Source organism: Mastigoproctus giganteus, chromosome 2 (assembly GCF_048544385.1).
Source record: "Mastigoproctus giganteus isolate SK-2022 chromosome 2, ASM4854438v1, whole genome shotgun sequence".
In the NCBI taxonomy this organism is placed as follows: domain Eukaryota; kingdom Metazoa; phylum Arthropoda; class Arachnida; order Uropygi; family Thelyphonidae; genus Mastigoproctus; species Mastigoproctus giganteus.
The window spans coordinates 187,450,970-187,474,467 of NC_143576.1; the positions used below are offsets into that span (position 1 = coordinate 187,450,970).

General features: G+C 37.3%; 1 protein-coding gene across 1 annotated transcript in view; it reads right to left on the bottom strand.

Annotated features, from left to right (window-relative positions):
• Nucleotides 1-23,498, bottom strand: part of LOC150089846 (macrophage mannose receptor 1-like) — a 96,228-nt gene that overhangs the window by 51,858 nt on the left and 20,872 nt on the right. The window contains exons 3-9 of the mRNA XM_090368856.1: nucleotides 17,751-17,846; nucleotides 15,053-15,168; nucleotides 14,045-14,199; nucleotides 12,583-12,770; nucleotides 7,640-7,755; nucleotides 3,357-3,418; nucleotides 2,730-2,897 (exon numbers count right to left, since the gene is read on the bottom strand). Coding sequence (XP_090224982.1) covers nucleotides 2,730-2,897; nucleotides 3,357-3,418; nucleotides 7,640-7,755; nucleotides 12,583-12,770; nucleotides 14,045-14,199; nucleotides 15,053-15,168; nucleotides 17,751-17,846 — 901 coding nt within the window. The remainder of the gene's footprint in view (nucleotides 1-2,729; nucleotides 2,898-3,356; nucleotides 3,419-7,639; nucleotides 7,756-12,582; nucleotides 12,771-14,044; nucleotides 14,200-15,052; nucleotides 15,169-17,750; nucleotides 17,847-23,498) is intronic.

Sequence of the window (23,498 nt, forward strand, 5' to 3'; positions counted from 1 at the left end):
TGATTCATTATTTTACGTTTCAGACAAACTGGGATATTGCTCTTCAGTATGTGACTATATTTCCTGAATGCTATCCATCCAAAATTTATTCTTCTCTTGACTTCCAGCCATTTATCATTATTACAGCTAATAACTTGTCCCAGATAAGTATATGACTCCACCTTTTCAATTACTGCTCCTTCAATCATTATTTCCCTTTCCGTGGCATACTTGTTCATCATTACTTTTGTTTTAGCCATATTCATCTTTAGTCCAAAATCCTTACTAACTGTGCATAACTGATTAAGATTTTCCTCTAATTCTTTGGGATCGTGGCTTATGACCACAATGTCATCTGCAAATCGTAAATGGTTTAGGTACTCTCCGTTCACATTGACTCCTTTCTGCGACCAGTCTAATCTTCTGAAAGCTTCCTCAAGGGCAGCAGTAAACAGCTTCGGAGATATTGTGTCTCCTTGTCGAACTCCTTTCTCGATTTTAAATTTGCTACTGTCTTTGTCTAGTCTAATAAAGGTTGTAGCACTCTCATATATTTTCTTCAAAATCATAATATATGGAGTATCTATGCCTTGTCTTTCCAGTGCCCGAAACATTGCCTTATGCTGTATGGAGTCAAATGCCTTTTCATAATCCACAAATGCCAGGCATAATGGTGTTTTATATTCATTTGCTTTCTCCATTAGCTGTGATATTACGTGAAGGTGATCCATAGTTGAGAATCCTGTCCAAAAGCCAGCTTGCTCTTTCGGTTGATTCTCATCAAGTATTCTTTCTAATCTGTTAGTAATGACCCTTGTGAACAACTTGTAGATATGGGATAATAAGCTAATTGGTCTATAATTTCCAATTTCTGATTTATCTCCTTTCTTATGCAGCAAAACTATGATTGCATTATTCCACTGCTTAGGCATCACACCTTTTCTAATGCACTTTGTGAAGAGCCTTGCCAGTTTTTGTGTTATGTCTCTTCCTCCCAATTTTAACAACTCTACAGTAAGTTCAACTTCCCCCGGAGCTTTCCGATTCTTCATTTTCTTCAATGCATGTTCTACCTCATCAGGAAGAATATCGGGTATGTCGTATGTGTTGCTACTTTGCAATCCATCTTCCCCACTGCTGGTATCATTCCCTCGCTCCTTGTATAATTCTCTATAGTAGTCTTCTGCTATTTGAATGATGCCTTCTCTGCTGTTTATAAGTACACCATCGCTATTCTTCAGTTTCAGTATCATTTGTCTTTCTGTATTACTGCTCATGGCTGCTGATTTAAATCCTTTGTTTTCCCTTAATGCTTGTTCTACTTTTCTTGTGTTAAATCTTCTTATGTCCTCTCTGAGTCTCTTTCTAATGGCTTTGCATAACTCAGTATACTCAATTTTCTCCCTGGCAGTGTTTTTCTTGCTCTTCATTTGTCGTCTTTGGTTCATCATGACAAGTGTTTCTTGACTAATTTTTTCTTCTTTGGATTTCTGTTTCCCTATAGGTTTCTTGGGCTTTATCACTTTCAGAAAGTTGTAATATTCCTCGTCGATATCTTGGTCCTGAGCAGTCTGCAGAAGCTCAAACTTGTTCTTAAGTTCCAGTACATACTGCTTTTTCTCCTCCTCTGTTATTTCAAAGACCTTTGTATTATTTACTCGAGTCAGTTTTTTCCTTTCCTTTCCTACATCTATATCAAGTGTACATCTTACCATTCTGTGATCACTTCCAACATTTACCTTATTCAGGACGGTAACATCATTCACAATATATCTTCTGTTAGTGAGGATGAAGTCGATTTCATTAGTTGTTAATCCATTTGGACTCTTCCATGTCCACTTTCTGTTCACCCTTTTCTTGAAAAAAGTGTTCATTACTGACATTCCTTGAGATTCTGCAAATTCCACAAGTCTTTCACCTCTTTTATTTCTTTCACCAATTCCAAAATTTCCTATAGTTCCTCTTTCTGCACTGTTTTGCCTTTTTCCAACCTTAGCATTGAAGTCCCCCATAATAATAGTGTAGTGGGTTTTCTGCTCATCTAGAAGACTCTCAATTTCAGTGTACATGTCTTCAACCTCTTCATCATCATGGCTCGATGTTGGTGCATAAATCATTACAATCTTTAGCTTGTACCTCTTAGAAATCTTGAGTATTAGTCTTGACACCCTTGGTGATGTACTTTTGAATTCCAAAATGTTGTTTTTAAAATCTTTATGGACCAGAAACCCAACTCCACCTTCACTCTTTTCACTGTTTCCATTGGTGTACAGCAGATTTCCACTTGATAAACTTATAAGTGATTCATTTCTTCTTCTTGTTTCAGCCAAACCGATGATATTCCAATTCACATTTTCTAATTCCTTTTCCAGCTCTAATATCCTGTCTTCACGGTAAACCACGGTATTCAGCCTCAATAGTTTCAAGAAAAGTTTTGAATTGCCGATGATTCAGACCAGTCTTGCGAATAAAATTTACTGTTGATATTACAGTTGACATGACTGAATCTACACCCAAAAATTTTCCGCACAAAGACTACTGGTGAATTATACAATGAAATTGCATTGCTGTTTTTAATATTTTTACTCTCAAGATATTTATGAAGCTGACCCATGCACCCAATTTTAGTAGCGACCATAATTTTAGCGCCATCCATCGTAATCAAATCCCAATTCAATTTGAGGCCATCAATTGCTTCTGACACACATTAAAAATGTATTATATATATAGGCTATATACCTAGAACTTACCTTCTAAATTAGCTTTACAGATGAAGTTGGAATGCATAGAGCAGTCTTTAAGTTCTAAAAATTCTGAATCAAAACGCTGAACCGCACAACGATCTTGGGTTATATTATATTCATCCCCTATATTGATATTTTGAAGGATTCTAATCTGATAGTCAGTCCACACGTAATCTGGGTAAGAAATAATAAGTGAAAACGATAAAAATTTGTAGAGTACATCAATGAATAATAAATAATTCACGCATACTTTTCCGCCTCGAAAATTTGATGGAAAACCAAACAACATTAAAACCTTTGGGGTTTGTGTCATTATGAAACAATGGCATATCTTATATTGTATATATCAAACAGGGTTTACAAAGAATTTTGGTAACTAAAATTAATTTACGTAAACACTGGGAAGATTTCGGAATATCCAGGAATTGACCAATTTTATTTAACTTCATAATTTCATTTGATGTTGAGGTTGGACCACAAGTAAAAGTGAGCGGGATTTACGTTATTTAAATAGAAAAGAACTTTCACTGTGATCACGATATAAATAATCTCTGAATGTAATCAGAGTGTACAGTTTAAGGATCACTTATATATTTATTTATATCTATAGAATATAGACTAATTTCTACTTACCACTCTGGTTCTTATCATATCGCATTCCTATCCAATAGGAGGCATTTACGCCATTGTTCAGCCTGAAAGAAGTAAAAGTAAAACTTCAGCAAGATAAAATCTCTCTGGATATAGATATAAATAAACATTGATGTTGCGAGCAGCAAATCTCAAATATTAGTTTCAAATAATAATTATTTTTAAAAAGAATATTAACATTACTGTGAAAATCTGCTAAATCCAAAATCCTAGGATTTACCAATTCGATTCAATAACAGGCCAAAATATCGATATTGAAATATCAAAACATTCCACTTCAGTGGTTTGTATGACGTTGTCTTACAATATCATAGAATAAAATATCTTTTATAATAAAAATTAATATGTTTCAATGGTAGGAATTAAAGTTGTGGTATTTGAAATTAATACAGGTAGAGAGATAGATTATAATGTGTTGACCAGTAAAAATAAATAAATAAATAAATAAAGAGAGGAAAATACTCTCGTGAATGACAGATTCTCATTAACATCAGAAGACAGCAACTTGAAAAAAATCTTGATCCCGAAGGAATCCAGGAAAAGTAGCCTCCGAATCAGCAGTGAAACTCTCAAACAACAGAATAAACAGAAGACATTAGTTTTAGCAACGAACAAGAAAAAAAGTAACTAAAGATAATAAAACACTCAAACCTACGTTGGTATTATTATATTTATTTCCGAATTGAAAATGTGTATATAACGAAGGCAAACGTTTCGTGGAATTTTCTTATCACTTCTCCAGTGACTGCAAAGACAATCATTGGGGGTTATTATTTTGAAATTCTTAATTTTTTTAGTAAAATTAAAAGTTACAGTAAATCAAACTTAGATCTAATTCGAAGGATTTTGTTTTGGGGTTAATTTTATATAGTAAATAACAATAATAACAATAGCACGTAAAGACTTTCCAGCTGTCATTGCAATATCACTGTCACAGATGATCACTTTGGCCCATTATTATTATTATTATTATCATCATAATTGCTTAATAGGGAGATTGGTACACATTTAAAGATATGCGATAAAAAATAAATTAATAGAAATAAAATTTATATTTAAATCATAATAGAATAGAATAAGACAAAATTAAATAAATAAAATTAAGTATATAATTTAAATAGTGTTGTTGGAAAATTTTACAAGTTATATATTTTGTTTCTAGGGTGGTTGGTAGGGATTAATTTAGGTTGTAGTCTTCTTCGATGGGAGGGATTATTTAATTGGAGAGTTGGTTGCAATTAAGGTGTATAAGCTTATTTTTAATTTGCTCTAGGACCCAATTCTAAAAAATGTGTTTGTGACTATTTTCGATCTGCGTTCCTTTTGCGGTTAATGTTATCAGTGGGGTCTCTGAAGCCTTTTGAATAGTAACAAGCATTTTTTGGAACAAATTAAAACAAACTACAGTGTACATATATATACAGTCTGCTGCCACTTTATTAGGTACGCCTACCTAGTAGCGTGTTGAGCCTCCTTTAGCCTTCAAAACAGCCTGAATTCGTCTAGGCATAGATTGAACAAGATGCTGAAAACGTTGTGCAGGAATGGAGTACCATGCAGACATGAGCGCGTCACGCAGTTCCTTGAGATTCGACGGACGTGTAGGCCTGCAGCCAACAGTCCTTTCCAGCTCAACCCAAAGATGTTCAATAGGATTGAGATCCATGAACTGAGCGGGCCAGTGCAGCAAAGAAAAGTCATTGTCATATTCCTGCAACCATTCCATAGTGATTCGGGCTTTGTGCACCGACGCATTATCCTCCTGGAAGTAACCATCTGACTGAGGATAAACTGTCAACATGAACGGATGCACTTAGTCATCATTGAAACGATGTGGCATTCAGCCTTGAATCTATGGATATCAATGGACCCAACGTGTGCCAAGAAAACATTCCCCACACCATAATACTTCCCCCACCACCTTGCACAGTAGTCGTCAGACATGACGGGTCCATGGATTCATGTTGTTTTCGCCAAATTCTCAGCCTTCCATCAACATGATTCACCAGGAACTTTGACTCGTCAGACCAAGCAACTGTTTTGCAATCCTCGATAGTCCAGTGCTGGTGTTGCTGTGCCCACAGGAGGTGTGCTCTCTTGTTCTTCATTGATAACAAAGGTGCGCGATGTGGCCGTTGGCTGTTGTAGCCCATTCGCGACAAAGTGCGACTAGTGGTGTGTTGCGATATTTTGTTCTGCGTACCAAGGTTGTATTCAGACGTGATGTGCGACATTGTGACCCGTCTGTTTGCTTGCACAATTCTAGCCATCCTCCTCTGACCTCTCTCATCAACAAGCGATTTTCTTCCACAGGAGTGCCGTTGAAAGGATGTTTTCTGTTTGTTGCACCATTCTCGATACACCCTTGAAACTGTTGCGTGAAAAGTTCAGGAGAACTGCCGTTTCAGAAATGCTTTATCCACCACGTCTTGCACCTACTACCATGCCACGTTCGAAGTCCGTTAGATCACTCCTTTTCCCCATTCTTCCTATGGTTTGTACGCTTAACTGATACTAGAAAGGTTGTTCTGCTGCATTTATATCCACAACTGTGGTCATGTGACTTGCAACGTTGTGGGACAAATCATTATTTGTGTGCACAGCAGGGGTGTACCTAATAAAGTGGCAGCACAATATATATATATATATATATATATATATATATATATATATATATATATATATATATATATTTCACCCATTAATAAATAAACAAGTTCTAGTGACCGAAATGATGTTTTGTGACGTAGGTGATTATTATCATCATTAACGTAGGTATCATCTTACAGAAAAAGTATCGCGAAGTTTAAAAATTAATATTGTAAAAACTACCTAAGTTGTTAGCTTATATGCTTCACTGGACTGAAGAAGAACAGTCAGTTATTTTTTTCATTAGTAAATGATCCTTTAATAATAATTATTAAATGACTTCAACTGATCAGTATTATGTGGATTTCAAACTGTGTACGTTAAGCGCCAAGTCAACTAAGGCAATGAGGCATCAGCAATGTAAATTGCATATGTTCTGTAATGGATTTTCCTGTTTCTGGACGAAAAACCCGAGTTTCCCGGAGAAAAAACTATGAAATCCTCTCCTGCGACCGACTCAACTCAGTAGTGAAAAAAATCTATGATAATTCCTAGCCTCAGTAGTGGAATTCGAACTCGGGCATTTTCCAACCTGGTGTTGAGGAGGATGGTGATCACATCCACTTGCTACCCTCTAGAGCTGGCTTCAGAGCAACAAACACGGCTGGGAAAGAGAAAGTGATCAGATATTCATTGTCAAGAGGCTTAAAGATAATATTGTAAAAACTGCTAGTCAAGGATAATATTGTAAAAACTGCTAGTCAAGGTCTAATAGTTTTTGCCCATCTTTGATTTTCAACTATTTCAGTAACCTTGAAGATGAAAAAAAAAAAGTTACTCTCCACTTTTTTTAAAGTATGCAGTTTTAACATTATTAATATTAAGTGTGATTATTCCTTTGGCTTATGCTTAAATTCTTAATAGCAAAACAGGTTTATCCCGGCTAAACCTCTTCCTTATATCCAAATGCTTCCCTTGATATTGATCTAGAAAAGATCACAACTGACACTCGCTACAGAAGATCTATTGCAGGATGTTTTGCAGATTTTCGTGTAGCGTGGTATCATATTAGTGTACTATCTAAGGCATGTTTAATAGCGCTGTTGCCCATCCCCAGCAATATCCATCGAAAAGGCTAAAAAAAGTGTACATGGTGATTTGAACATCATCCTGCACCTCTTGCTTTCTTGGACTGGTTATCTGGCGTGCGATGTCTTACCTGTTGATGATGATACAACTGTTTTTCCATAAGAATGTGATCATTATAAAAAAATGTACACTGGACTATTCCATGTTCACATTTTTAATATTAGAATTTAATTTAATTAATATAATTTAGTGCGGTGAAAAGAGAGAATGACATATAAATATATGAGTACCTTAGTATATAACTAATTGTGCCACTTGTTATTGTAACGTTAATTAAATACTAAAAAATCCATTTAAAAACTATATGTCAATTATTTTTAATTGCAGTGATGCAATTAAAAATAAAAATAATGTAGAATTTTTAGTTTCTTCTATATGAATTGTATGGTAAATTTACAAATAAAGATTAATTCTAACTTTTTCTTTCCTCAATCGCTGTGTTGTGTATGTGTACACAACACAGTTCTACGTTTTTATATGTTTAATGAGAATTTTAAGTTCACTGGGACTTAAAATAAGGTACGTACTTCTCGGCGATATCTCCCACTATTTCCTTTGTATCATAGTTAGCTAAATCACCTCCAATATATTTGCAATAAGTTCTTGCATCGTTCCAGTTTAAGGTAGGAGAAGATGGCGACACCTAATAAAAGAATTTGGAAAGAAAAATATTTAAATTAGTTGCTGATACTATTAGAAAGTTACTAAGAGCTTGCAGGAGTTATTCTGAAAAGCTAGGAGAAAAAAGTGCCTCGCTTGAATATTATGAAGACAGAGGACACACATGGAAAGAGAACACATGAGCAAGATGAGTGCATCAAATCCTTCATCCTTGGAGTTTGTAATGCCTCTATGGATTGCTACCATGAGAAACTTCATTACTTCGTTATTTATTTTCTTGAATTACTTCAACGAAAATGTTCAAACAGCATGATTGTTTATGCCTAATGTAATCCTTGAAACCTAAGTCACACGACGTACCTTTTCAAATTGCTTGTGATTCCTTGTTCAAGAAAAATGAAGAAACAAATATGTTAGCATCTTAGCAGTTTATGTTCCCGATTTTACCAGTTTATACACCTTTAATTAAATACCTTTCCCTCATCCCAAAACGTGTTGATAACATAGGGCTGAATAAGATGGTTCTTGTTAACTCCTGAGATATTTGATACGCTCTGTTACCCAATGATATTCTCTGTTAGTACATTAGGAAACTAATGTACCAGTATACTAATGAATAACACATTCTATGCAAATTATTTATCATGAAATTTCAGATACCAGCGTAGAGCAGAGCTAGCACAGAGGCATAAATGAAACTAGAAATGGCGGAGCGGTTATTTACAATCAGCATGACTAGAAGAAACACGTTTAATAAATCTGAAAATCAACAAGTACTATGATTACATAGGACACGACAAATTGTAAAATAGATTTTGGAGCCTCTAAACGTTACAAATACCTCAGTGTGAAATGAAGGCAGTTTACTATGACAAAGTTAACCTCAACCAGGGAGATTGCAAATTGGCAAAGGAAACTGCCAAACAGTTGGTTGTATTGTGGGGGAGGGAACCATGTCAGAGTTCACGAATAATCATTAATGAGGTCATTAATGATGCACAGAAGCGGCCGGATATCAGGCTGCCTGGTCATGTATTGTAACTCTGCAGTGGTTTTTTGTGATGAGAAGCTCTGTAAAAGGGCCAGAATTGTTGTTATTGTTGTTGTAGGATTTTAGGAGCTTCAGAGACTAAGACCATATTGCTCAGTGTATACCGTCTATAAATTGCGTGTATTCTGAGGTAGATTTTCTGTTTGCTGGACAAAAAACTCGAGTTTCGGGGAGAAAATTCATGCTACTCTCGCCTAAGACCGACTAACTCAGCTACGTTGTGAAAAACGCCCATAAAAATTCCTCCCGTCATCGATGGGACTCGAACTCAGATCTTTTCCACCTGGTGTGGGAGGCGATTCTATCAAATGTTCTGCATATTTTCTGCAAATGTTCTGCATATGTTCTACCCACGAGGGCCAGAAGAGAGAGAGAGAGAGAGAGTGTGTGTGTGTGTGTGTGAACTTGAAGAGTACAAGGTGGTAGAGACAGTTCTGCATATTTTTTATAGGGCATAGAAATCATCATTTCACAGTGTCAATTTAGTTTGAATGGTAAAACGTTTTGCTCTATAAAACTGGATAATAGTGCTAGTCTGCATACTGTATGCTTTTCTTATGTTGTTATTTAGTTTTTAGGAGCATTAGCAACTAAGGCCGTATTGCTCCGGGAATATGCGGTGGTCATTCCTTGACCTTTCCGCATCCTCCGTATTTGGTGGTAACGGGCTCGAACCCCGGTCTAATCAAGAAGCGTGTGCTACGCACTGGTGCTCCTTCACACCTGGCTACGGAGGCGCCATACTGTATGCATCAACGGATTAATAATCTGACATTGATTCTATTTTATTGTTGGCTCTGGGGGATGAGCCCGAACTTCGATGTGGGGCCCCCTTCTCCCAAAGCTATTGTCCACCAACCAATGTAAAACTCCTGGCATTGCTGCTGTGAAGGGTCTATTGTATATACCATGTTTGTATACAATAAAGATTAAAGAAGATTAGGTAGAAGAGTTGCTGCTTATCAGAACCTCACGGGTGGCATAGGGGATATAATTATCGTCCTCCCACATCGGCTGGAAAATACCGGAATTTGAATCCCATCAATGACGCTAAGAATTTTTATGGGCTGTTTTCACAACATGGCTGAGTTAGTAAATCTCAAACGACGATTGCATGTTTTTTTTTCTGTTGGAAACTCCTGTTTTTTTTTGTTAAGAAAACATTAAATACAATTACAGACACGCCATACTGACGCCTAATAGCCTTAGTTACCTACAAACCTCTTCTTGCTAATGTTAACCTTCGCAGCTAACAGAATGGGTATGTCTGTTCTTTACCACTGCGATAAAGGAGTGGGTTCAATTCCCGCGGATACGAACACAGCGAAAAATTCCTCTTGGAATTTTTTGTGCTTTCTACACTGCGGCCGAGTTAATCGGTCCTAGATATGCTAAAAACTGAAAGTTTTTTGATAATATAAGACAGTCAAAATGACTGAAGAATACGTTTAAACGAGACGTCCGATAGTATTAGATGCCTTCCCGCGAATTCTAAACAACCAAACCAAACCTCACAAAAGTAAATGCCACATCACGCGTGAAGAACTGCTTTTGAAGAAGCGGAAAGGGGCTGGTGTACTGAATCTCAATATATATGTCATTTTTATTCATATTAAAGAACTTCGGTGCTAACCCAAACACATTTTGAAAAGCAGGCCTGCACTGTCACAATTATACACGTGGTGACAGTGTAATAATTTCGAGGCACTCTTTGTAGTACGATGGTAACATTCACAAAACTGTGAATGTCACCATCATACTACAAAGGCTGAATATTACCTTGCAGATGAAAAGGCACAGTGACAACCTCAATATCGCTATCGTTCTAACTCTAATGCAATTTTATAGCGATGAGCCTCACGTTTTCATGAAGCTAAAAACAATTCCTGTTCAAAGTTCTGATCTGAGTCCAGCTGAAAATCACTGTTGGATGAACTGGGAAGACCATGGGAGTTCGTTCATGAACACCAGTGTCAATTGCACAGTTTATTTTTTCTCGATCAACAGAGAAGTTTTTATGTCTATTTGCTGCATTGCAGGCCAAGGCACTCTTCTTTTTTCCCCTCAATATTAGAATATTTTGTTAATAAGTGTATGTTTAAAGTAATTAAATTTTAGGGCAGAAAGCCACAAACTCTATATTGCGTAAATAAACAACTGAGTCGACAGCTCTTCTGCCTCTAGTTAGTTACTCCAACCAATGACAGGCCACATAGCGCAGAATCGGTGTCATGTTGTTCCATTACGGAGGTACTCAATTGAGTATCGTAACAGATCTCTCTAATGGGAAAGTGTTATTTAGTCGAAGCGTAAGAGGAAGGTAACTCGTTGTAAAAGATTTTAGAGATTTTAAGAGAATCGCAGGGTGGCTACAAGGCAGAGGGCAGAGGATTCTGATTAATGAATATTCTTCAGATTAATGTAACATGAAAAGTGAGGCCCCCCCCCCCAAGTTCTTGGATATACCAGTATTGTTTTTGATTTTCATAAAAGACATCGACGAAAGGATAGAGGACGGGATGTAAAAATTTGCAGATGAAGTAAAGATTGGGAGAGTCGTTAATAATCAGCGCCAAAAAACGCTCCTTCAGAACGACTTGAACAGGCTTCAAGAATGGTCAGAAAAGTGGCGGCTAAATTTTAATGCAGTAAAATTTAGAAATAGCGACTTATTTGCAACGCCTATTTACAATTGGGAAATAGCGACCCCAAAATAAATTACACACTTGAAGGAGTTGAATTAAAACAGTAGAGGAAACAAGGGATTTGGGAGTTACGATATGGGCAAATATGAAGTTCTCTGAGCAGTATAAATAGGCGACCAGGAAAGCCCTTGGTGTCCTATCAATGATTTATTGAACACTGTCCTGTAGAGATAAGAAGGTCATAATCTCACTCTCAAGGCAAATGTAAGACCACATTTGGAATGCTGTGTCCAAGTATGGAGACCTCATCTGAAAAAAGACATTGAACTTCTTGAAAGTTGAGCAACTTGCGTGGTGGATCTGCAAAAGGGCGACTGTACGAGGAAAAACTTTGTATGAGTTACAAAGCTTGGCAACCAAGCACAATAAAGGGGACCTAATAGAAGTGTATAAGGCTCTTGGAGGGGGGTTAGTAAAACGAATGAAGGAAGAAATTTCAGTGTTATAAAGAATTCCAGAATTGTGGGCATGGGCAAAAAAATCAAATTACAGGAAGAATTTAGACCAAGTTGTAGGAGTTTTCTTTTAGCCAGCGAGTTGTTTAATGTGGAACAAGTTGCCTCCGCGGGTGAAGAAATCCAAAGGTCAACTGGATAGTCAGCTATGTGAGGAGGGAAGTGCATAATTTGTATTTTCATATCTATTTTTTTTTTTTTTTCCGGTACAGCAAAAGCCTATGGCTTCCTTGCACACAAGCAAATAATTATTTCAAAATATGAGATGTTGTAATAACGATGCCTAAAGTACAAACTTCGGTTTGTCTTAAAATTAAACTAGGTAGTAATGATGCAATTGCACCAACCAATGTTTAAATTAATTACTATTGATGTTAGTCCGGTTTCTGTAACTATTGAATACTTCTCACAAACATATAAATTTTATTCAGTACACTGCATGTCAATTTTTTTTTTTCATTTCTTGCATATCACAATTTATTTCGATAATATATTTAACGATATAATTATTATACATTTACTTTTTGCCTTTTTGTTTACATTTTTGCTGTTTGAATATCATCCACTTGCATCTTACATATTAAAAGTATTCTAATTAAATTACCGTATATTTTCACGTTGCAAAATGGAATACATACCCAGTAGCAGAAGCCAGAATTTAAAAACCATGGATTTGGACACGTACCATCTTTTGGGGTTAAAACTTCAAATTTTCTTTGTCGCTTTTTGCACAAGGCGAATGCTTTTTCCTTCTCGCAATCCTTTATATACAACCAAAGCTGCTCTGTGCTGTTACTCGCAGTAGCCTTTACACAGTTGCCAAGACCTAAGAAATAAAAAACAAAAACTCCGTGTTATTTGCTTTTTTTATTTTAGGAAAATTTGCAAAAGTATTTAGCTGGAAATATACAGTATTGTACATTATATTTCTCACATCTCTACCATTTTACCAAAAGTAAAGTCATGGGTCACTTGATCAAAACAAAATAAATACTTGCTAGTCCGCCTTTGGGCACAATGACTGCTTCAATGCTTCGTTGAAGACATTCTACTAATTGATGGTGATATTGTGCTCTTGTAAAGTATTCTTCAATTCCACCAATAAAGAGGCATCGCTCTACTTCCAATTCAACCCAAAGCTATTTCAGTTGAGTTGAAACGCTGACCACTGCAACATTCAGATGTTATTCTCTTCAAAAGCATGCGTTCCTTTGGATTACCATTTCTTCAGTAAGTTGTATTCCCGATCAATGCCACACCCAAGTATTTTCCTCACATAACATTTATTTATTGATTTATTTACATCTCACACACAGGGCGGGTAGATGTGTGAGATGTAAATAAAACTACACTTTGGTGAGAAAGCTAAGAATAATAGAATATGCAGAGATAAAAACAAAGCAATCGTTTATATTGAAATATAATACAAAATTAGGATTAATGAAACAGATTAAAATGTCAATAATCATTATTTTCATTAAGATTCCCTCTGAAACTGTTGGCTTTCCACGTATGCTCATTTCAAAGGAATTCCGGGCTAACCGATGATCACCTTTATAGACTAAATTATTTGCATATTTCGTACCTGCACGCCATCAAAGGGCAGTCCTGTAACTTTTGATAGAACAATGTATATCAATAAAACACGAAGCTTATCACTCTCCTATAAAATTCTTTAGCACTTACTCTTGACTCTATTTAAATTTTGCATACCGATATCTTTTAGATATTCATTTGGGAAGGAATATTCCAAATGAATTGAAATTGAAGATAATCAAAAATATCCTTTTGATTGTCTTCGATTTCACATAGTCATTTGTTCTGCAATGTTCCATTGAAAAGACTGAAATCATAACACTTTAAGACAGAAGAAAAATGCTACTATGCACCTCACTGTATAAACTTTCAATGGAAAAAAACTTACAGAAAATATTCTACTCCTGTTTTCCTTGCGAATGGAATTTTTAATGGGGGAACACTACAAAGAGCAGCTGAAAGTAGGATTTTTTGTTTAATACTACTGCTACTACTCTGTCAATCCACTCTGTTAAAAAAGTACGTTATAATCACCGTTAAACAAAGACCTACTTTCGAACTTACCTTCCATCTTTTTGGCCCATATAAAACCAGTCACATTCAATGTCGATCCGTCGTAAAGAAGTACATCGTCACCTTTTCTTACAAGTCCTAACCAGTAAAAAGCATTATGATCACGCTCTGGTAGCAGCAATGAGAGAATATACGCATCCTCGAATCTTTAATTAAACAAAATACATTATAATATATTTTTAATTGAAATTCATGACTGTATGATAATTCCTAGTAATTCAAATTTATAGAATTATGAATATACACAGTGTTCATTTTGAAAGTAAACCTACGTTATTTGTATTAAGTACAACTCTACAAGAATTAAGTACAACTCTAATACATTTACACTAACGATTGTTAGTGTAATAGTGTGAGAGTTGTACTTAATCCTGGTGGAGTTGTACTTTGAAGTCGCACGCGTCATTACTGGGGAATAAACGTCGGGTAGTCATGCCGTATACCATTTAACAACATGGTTTTTTTTTAGTTAACTTACTTGGAAACGAAGTTACAGCGAATGTTAATAAAAATTTGTTGAAACGTTCCCTAACACTAATCGTCCCGCCATTGACAGGATTCGAACTCAAGTCTTTTCCACCCAGTTTTTGCCTTCTTTATATATCTAACAACAATGTTTACATTCAAATAATTTTGGGAATCCTCACATCGTACATAGTTCAACAAGCCGAACAGCAAACCAGATTTCGAGAATTAATGAATGACAACTATAGAAGGCAATGCGAGCTTTCTGTTTGTGATGCTGGTACACCTCAAGAGTCATCTTCCCGTTACATTTCCTATGCATTAACAAATAGTAATAATTCGTGATTTCTGGATTTCTATTAGTTGATTTTGTGAAAATCCATCCATTTCGAGTAGAGTTATTACAAGTGGAAGGAAGGACGGACAAAGTAAACGCAAAAGGAGCATTACGCATATACGCTAATGCACCTAAAAATAGACAATACAGTGGACTTAAAGGATAGTGAAATAGTCATCAAATTTGATTTCACTTACTTATTACCAATATCTGTTAGAAGACCTCCTTTATTCAAGCAAGATGCTTGGGCTTCGTTCGCTGTAAAACTAGACTGTTCTCGCCAATAGCACCACTTTCCATATCTGGTCATGCCCTGAAAATAATTAACTTCAATGCAAGATTATAGCGAAAAACAGAAAATAAAATACAAGGTTAATGGATTCAAATCATTATGATAGCTTCATTTTTATCTCCGTTAAGAAAAATAGTTGTGTGTTAACTCATATTAAAACGATGATCACAATTTTCCCCCATTTAGCTTTAAAAAAATCAAATATTCAGATTCTCACAAAGCAGGCGAGTTGACAATGATAACTGAATTTAACTGTATAAATGCCATTGGACTGTCATGTCAAGAATTGTTATTACGTTAATTTTATAGTTTGTAACTTTTTTGAGACGATGAAAAGATTAAAAAATCAAGTCAGAATGCTTACGTTGAAATCCAATCAAAATAATTTTCTAACAAATATATTTTTGGTTCGATTCTGGAGGAAATCTCTAGAACGTAATGTCAGGGGGGCACATTTTTATATACATTTTACGATTTTCATTTGAATGACCCTAATACAGAAGAAATGGTTCCATCGCAAACATTTCCAAGGAAGAAAAATCTAATTTGCTCCTAAGGGAAATTTTCAATGTAAATAAGTCGTACTTTTTATATTCAGAGTCTAGAAATGAGCGAAAGAAAATGCAGAATTACAAAGCACAGTAGTCAACGTCTTCAATTAAAGGTAAGAAAAATGTTTGCAATGGAAAAAAAATAGCTGACAATCATTCATCTCCACCCCTGGATGGAGCAGTCTTCTTCCTACTTGTTCTAAGCTACATTGACTTATGGATAGTTTTGTAATTGAAGCTTCGTTTCAATTAACACAGAGAAATGCTTCTCACAAGAGCCTACCGCAGATAACATCTGCAGTATGTTAGTGATCTCTGGTCCCCAGATCACTGCTTCTAGCAGGAATCGGGCATCCACCATCACATCAAAACCAGTATTATTTGTATCTTATATAAGGCGCTACCAACAAACTAGTATTTGGATCTAAGTGTTATCTCCTGAGATGGGTCACCCATAAGCTCCAGTTACCATCCCAGCTTCAGACTATACCTCTGATTTACGCTATTGATATTTGGAGGTTTTCTTGGTTTGTTGAAGAAAAGCAGCTCTCTTTCTAATGGCAAAACTCAATAATGAGCACCTTAAACGCAAAGAGAAAATTAAAGAAGGAAAATGACTCGTGTGTGTGTGTGTGTGTGTGTGTGTGTGTGTGTGTGTGTGTGTGTGTGTGTGTGTGTGTGTGTGTGTGTGTGTGTGTGTGTGTGTGTGTGTGTGTGTGTGTGTGTGTGTGTGTGTGTGTGTTTGTGTGTGTGTGTGTGTGTGTGATTTCGTGTTTTTTCGGTCGGTTTGCCTGATTGGGCGAAAATCCCGGTTTACGGGATGATAAATCACTCAACACGTGCCAGAGACCAACTTATTTGGCTACTTTGCGAAAAAAACCCCATAAAACTCCTCTCATCCTTAACGGAATTCGAACCCAGATCTTTTCCATAAGGAACGGGAGGATTGTGATCATAACTACAGTGTTCTACTTGCAAGGCTCTGTTATGAGTGATTCCTACATTAATTACTTGATCACTGCTCTGAGTTAATTGAATTGATCCTTTGCTTCCTGAATCCATCCTTCAACGTTTAGCAAATAGCCCTAAATAAAATTACTATTATACGTATCAGTATACAACTACAAGGGAGTTCACATATGACTGCGTTCGTAAGTAACACTTCTAACATCTGTATAGTCCATAACAGGGACAGTTCCCTTTAAGATACAAATGTAAGCTGTGATATGAAGTTTCTTCCGTCCGCGTGAGTTGTATTTAACGTCTACAAGGCGAATAATTGTGTAATGCCTTAACTGCATTATCGTTATATACTTGAGAGCCTGAGAGCATTCAAGCTCTCAAGCTGTCCATAACTCGAGAGCATTCTGCTCTAAATTGCTATGGCTTAATATTTATTACAGCTTTTGCCATCCCTTACATTGTGTAGCTAACTGGGTTGCGATTTAACTACAGCTCTTTCTCTTTTGGCTCCTCTTCACCTACCGATCAAGAGACAAATATCAAAGAAAAGTTCAGGTATGAGTGACGGATTAAATAACAGCATACTTCTCTCAGGAGACGTATCGCTTCTTCGAAGTCACAATACGATATGCAATATAATGATGCCTTGTTTGCAAATTCAGTCTGCTTCAAATTGTTATAAAGTATGTGCGAAATGATACTGTGCACTAACTACATACAATTTGCATAGCTTGAGGCTTTCTGTCCTAAATTACATCATTCCACAACACCTTCCACACAAAGGATGGTGTGTAACTACCATTTCACAACGTCCTTTCCGTTTAGTGAAGTAATGAACTGTTTGAGAAAGTGAAAAAGGTGCAAAAATACTGGAAGTATTCGTGGAAATGGGAATGGTGGAAAAAATGGAAAGTTCTTGGAAATGGTGGGAAACAGAGCTAGGAAAAGGAACTACATGGATGTTCTTATAAGAACATTCATAGCCTTCTTTCTTTTTAATTGAAAAGAGTGAAATCGGAATAATATCCAAAGGATAAGTAGAATAGTTTGGCTGGAATTAATACAAAAATAAAACATTTTGCTTCTTACCTCGGGACATAAATCCTGATCGTGATTGTCGCACGATCCGTTGCGTTTACAAATGGCACCTCTAACACCTGTGCAGTCTGTAAGAGGAACAGCTCCCTGGAAAACACAAGCGTAAGGTGTGAGATGAAGTTTTTTCTGTCCGTTTGAGTCATATTGAACATCTGCAAGGCAGAATCATTATGTAACTATAATTTACTTTTATGTTAAAAATGTATTGCAGGATTATAATAAAATTATCGTAGTAGACGGTGACATGATTTCTACCATATTATGTTCAGTGATGAGCTGCCAAAATCTTAACAACTGGTTCCCTATAAAAAGTTTTGATTTTGAGTTTTGATTTTGATTCTGAGTTAATTGAATTGATCCTTTGCTTCCTGAATCCATCCTTCAACGTTTAGCAAATAGCCCTAAATAAAATTACTATTATACGTATCAGTATACAACTACAAGGGAGTATACTACGTATCAGTATACAACTACAAGGAGCCTCGTGAGGTACAGAAATGACGAAGGAAACAAAACCGACGCAACAACGGAAACAGAACGGTACAGAGGGACTTTATTCAAAAATGGCAACATAGCACTGGCTGCCATGATACGGATGCATCACTGACAAAGATGGAACAAAGGGAGGAGGTGGTCCTCAGTAGGAGATATGGCCACCCCTAATGTCGATGCAGGGTTTGCACCGCCTGTCCATATTTAGAACAATGTTGTTGATAAGTTCTTGCGGTAACATCGTCCATTCCTCTGTCAGCGCCATCTTCAGCTGGTGAACATTTTCTGGTGGGTGTGGACGTGCCGCTAGGCCTCTTCCCAGAGTGTCCCATATGTGTTCGATGGGATTTACATCGGTCGGAGAACGGGCAGGCCAATCCATACGAACAATGTCCTCACTTTCCAAAAGCATATCACAGCTGCAGTGCAATGGGGTGTGGCTTTATCAACCATAAACACGGGGCCAATGGCACCTCGCAACAGACGCACATGGAGAAAAATTTCCTCAGTGCAGTAGCGTGCACCAGTTGTGTACGTCCATTCAAGATAACGCCTCCCCAGACGAGAACATCTCGACCGCCATATCGATCCCTTTCAGTGATGTTTGCGGGGTGATCCGTGTGCTAACCTCTCGCCAGATTAGCTGACGTCCAGAATCGTTGCTGAGACTGAATCTACTCTCATCAGTAAAGAGTACCTTAAGTAAAGATTTTGTGTTGGTAACCTTTAGAAATAGTGTTCGCCCTTAAGTTTTTCACACCAGTTTACAAGTTAGCTACTTAGGTTATCAAAAATAAAACGTGTAATATAATCATGTTGAAGTATACAATGCAATAAACAATATTTTAAAGAATATTTACAACTCCTGTTAGTAAAATAATAAAGTAAACTTGCATATCGCAGCCTACAAATAAGAAACTCATGTGCTTAATAACATACACCGGGTGAAAAAGACCTCAGTTCGAGTCCCATCGATGACGTGAGAAATTTTTATGGGACTTTTTCACAACTTGGCTGAGTTAGTCGGTCTAGGGGAGAGTAGCATGTTTTTTTCTCCCGGTAATTAGGGTTTTTGTCCAGCAAAACAGAAAATCGACCACAGAACCAACGCAATTTACAGACAATATACACGAAGCAATATGGCTTTAGTCACTGATGCTCCTAAAACCCAACTATAACAACAACAAATAGTAACATAACTCTTGACCTATCTGTTATACAGTAGAAACTGCTCTTTACTAGAAATTCGCATTCCTTTGCATTTTAAGTATATTTTGTACACTTTATTATTTTCTAAATCGTTTTATAAGAATTATTCGTTTTGAGATAACGTTATAACTTTGTTTGAGTAAAATTTTTAACAACTAGTTTACAGAACCGGTGCTAACCAGTTCAATACTGGTTATGTTTCAACATAGTGAACGTTACATTTTCAACATGTTTTCTAAATTAGTCGCGGAGATTATTCAGCCAGCCGAAGGCTTTTATGTGTTTTGTAATGGAAGCTTATCCCTGCCTAATGGAAAAGTACGCTGCCTTTGTGATGGAAGTTTTTGTTCTGTTATTTATACCACACATCTCTTAAAAAGTTAGGGTCTCAATTCGCAGGAGAAGACTTTGGTTGCTAAGGAATTGAAGTCTCCATGACGATACACATCCCCAAGCTATGATCCCGCAAGAAAATGCAACGTTGTTTCATGTGGGAATCCTATTTCCCATCCTACAATCCTAAGTTGGCTCTTAGCCGTCGAGGACTGGTTGACTGGATTTGTAAAAACTCCTCTTACAAATGCAAAAAACAGCCTTGCACCGCGCTTCATCAGGTGCTGAACAACCTCAACGACTGTGTTAAAAAGTCAATTAGACTGTGTTAATAAAGGATCGTTCATTGAGATTTCAGATGAGTCAAAAGAGCATTAAGAGTACATATGCATTTTAAATAAATGTGTATTTTAAAACATGCATTTTAATAAATAGAACAAAAATTACTCGATTCATGTATGCATAGTTAAATTGCCATCTTACTTCACTAGAAATCATTCGAATTAAGTGTGTTTTATTTTCTATGCAACGTGATGATTTAATGAAACTAAAATTCCCAAAGAGACAGCAAAAGATAAACTAAAAATGTTGAACAGTATACGTAAATGAAGCAAAAAATAGTATAATTACTGCCGCGTGAAAGCATAAACCTCCTGTAAGGGCAGTGATCAACAGAACAAACTCAGTGATGTGAAGTACTTTTTCTTATGGTTCTAAAACAAAGTATTATTATTATTACTGTTATTATGAAAACGTTTTTTTCCTTTATGGGATTGTTTCCCCCGTGTAACGAACACTGGTACCAAATGGAAGCAGTGGTTGGTTGTGTCCGGTTACTATTATTGTTATTGGTCGAGGTTGTTGTAGGGTTTTAGGAATATCAGCGACTAAGGTCATATTGCTCCGTGCATACTCTCTGCAAATTGCAGAGAGTACACGGAGGGTTGATTTCTTGCTTTCTGGACAAAAAACCATACTACTTCGCCTGAGACCGACTAATTCAGCCACACTGTGAAAATGACGCATATAAAAATTCGTGCCGTCATCGACGGGATTCGAACTCGGGTATTTTTCTCCCGGTGTGAGGAGGACGGCAATTCTACCAACTGAACTACCCACGAAGGCCCTGGTAGAGGAACTCTCTTAGTATCTTATAGGTTTCTGGAGTTCCATGTAAGCGTTCTCTGAAAGGCCTATTGCTGCTACGTTCCTATGGAGGCTATTTGGCACCATGCAAGCGATTAACATAGCATTCGAGATGGTCATTGCTTGTTCCATATGCTACATTTCTTTGACTTCCTGTATTAGGTCTATGTACCTTCTGATCATTTCCTAGAAGGATTTCTGGAGGTTACTGGTGTTGCGCACCACTATGTTGATCGGGCAGGTAGCCATTTCCTTCTTCTCGATGAGGGTTCTATCTGGTCTGTTGTGCGGGATCGTCTTGTCCATTATTACGGGATGGTCCAGTATAGTTTTTGAGTATTGGTCTCTAGAACACCATACTTGTAATATGTTACACTTTCTTTGATCAACTGATATTTTTGCGCTAGCTTCTGAGTATTATCCTGGCCACTGGTCATGTCTTTGAGGGTACTACGTCTCAGTGATCACTCTGCATCCCACGGTAATATGCTGGATTGTTTCTGGAGACAGGTGGCATTGTCGATATGTGTCATCTGTCACTCGGGTTCCTTGACGATCTATTTCCTATAGTTCCTGGCGGTGATGATTACCAGGTCTTTGATGGTGTGCATGAATCTTTTGGTCTCTTGGAAGATCTTTCCTTTCGTGAGCCATGCGTTAGCAGCCATTTTGTCTATGGAGGTCACTGCAGTCTCCGCCACGAAGTAGCTTCTCCCATTTTTCTGTCTGTGTGAGTGCAGTCTCCTTTTTTAAAGTTTACATGGGTAAGTGGACATGTGTATATGTAAGGGCGGCACCTAGAACATCAGTTCAGCTCCACCTCGTATCGCTGTGAAGAGCAGATGTATTGGTGTAGGTTTGTGTTTGTTCTGTTGTTCTGTTCTGGCCTCTTGGCTACCCAGAAGTATCAGTCACCTGGGCAGATGATTCTGGGTACCCGTTCACACCACGATGAGGTGGTCCAGCCCCAGTAAAACACGTAAAATCTCAAGATAGACTCTGAGACCCACCTAGTATTTCCAGAAGGTGGGACAGATTCCTCTGGCGGCCAATTCCAGGAGGAGGAGGAGGAAAAAGAAAGAAGGAAAAAAAAAAGGACCCGTGGTGCAAGTTAGGAATTAAAAATAACACTAATAAATTTCAATTAGGCTTCACTAGAGTGGGAATCAAGGCAGATCACGTGAAGTAAAATTAAATAATTTAATAAAAAAATAAATAATTTAATGAAAAAATAAATAATTTAATAAAGAAATAAATAATTTAATTAAGAAATAATAAATAATAAAAAAATAATAAATAATAAAAAATTAAAAATTAAAAATTGAAATAAAAAAAATAAATAAATAAATTAGCTGCACTAGAGTGGGAACGCAAGGCAGAGCGTGTGAAGAACAAATTGTTGTGTGCCTTTTGTCTATCTTTCTTATGCATGATAGATTGGTGCTGTGTTTTCCCTGGAAGTAATCGCGCAGGTTCTTAATCGCCTTCTCTTGTTCAATGAGGCTAGTCAGTCATCTCCCTCCTTCTTTCCGGACTATGGTCAGTCTCTTGATGGCCGACTTCGGGTGGTGTTGGTGCCTCTTCGTCATCATTATCCTGGTCGATCTCATGATCTCCTGCAGCTCGGTGTTGGTCTAGTATATGATCCAAAGGAGTACGTTAGTACTGGAATTGTCTGCGCGCGTAGCAAAGTGGTATCGTCACCGTCCTCCCCACACCGGCTGGAAAAGGCTCGGGTTCGAATCCCGTCGACGATGCGAAGACCTTTAATGGGCTTGATTCACTCCGTGACTGAGTTGGTGGGTCTCAGGCGTAGATAGCAAGATAAGATTTTTCTCCAGAAAATGGGTTTTTTACGTCCAGCAAAACAGACAAATTGACCAGAGAACACACGCAAAAAAAAAAAATTTTCTTGACGATGGTCTTCACTTTCTGATCAGCTTCTTATTTCTGTCTCCCAGTTGGTACTGCGTCAATTGGCCTATCTTCACTCTTGGCTCTTCTATTCGCTGCTGTAGCGTTCTTTCCCAGGCTGGTGGTTCCTTGCCTTTGCGTTTTGTTTTCTGTTGGTCTCTGGTTTCTCTTCCGTTCACCTTGGTGGCAGATAGAGCGGCACAGTAAATGGCTGTGCGGATAGCGTTTAGTGTTACTTTGTTGTTGTTGAGGTGTTCCGGTATTATTAGCCAATTGAGGTGGTCTGTGACTTGTCACAGGTTCTCCTGGGTCTCTGCTTCAGCATGGTGAGGGCCTTTGTGGGGTCCATTCCCTCGAATTCTTCTAGGGTCTTCTTCCACTCTTCTTCTATTATGGAGATATCAGAGAGAAGTTCACAAGGTAGGGAAAATACAAGAAGCAGCACAGTATTTAGCAGTCAAGGGCTTGACCCCAGGTCAGTCAAAGCACGTGTACTAATGTCCCCTCGGCATCGGTGCTAGCACCGATGCCGAGGGGACATTAGCATCGGTGCTAGCACCGTACTAGCCTCAGTGAATCCCATGACTAACATAGTAGGCGTAACAACACTAGGTTGATATGAACCTGTCAGGTTCATATCAATGG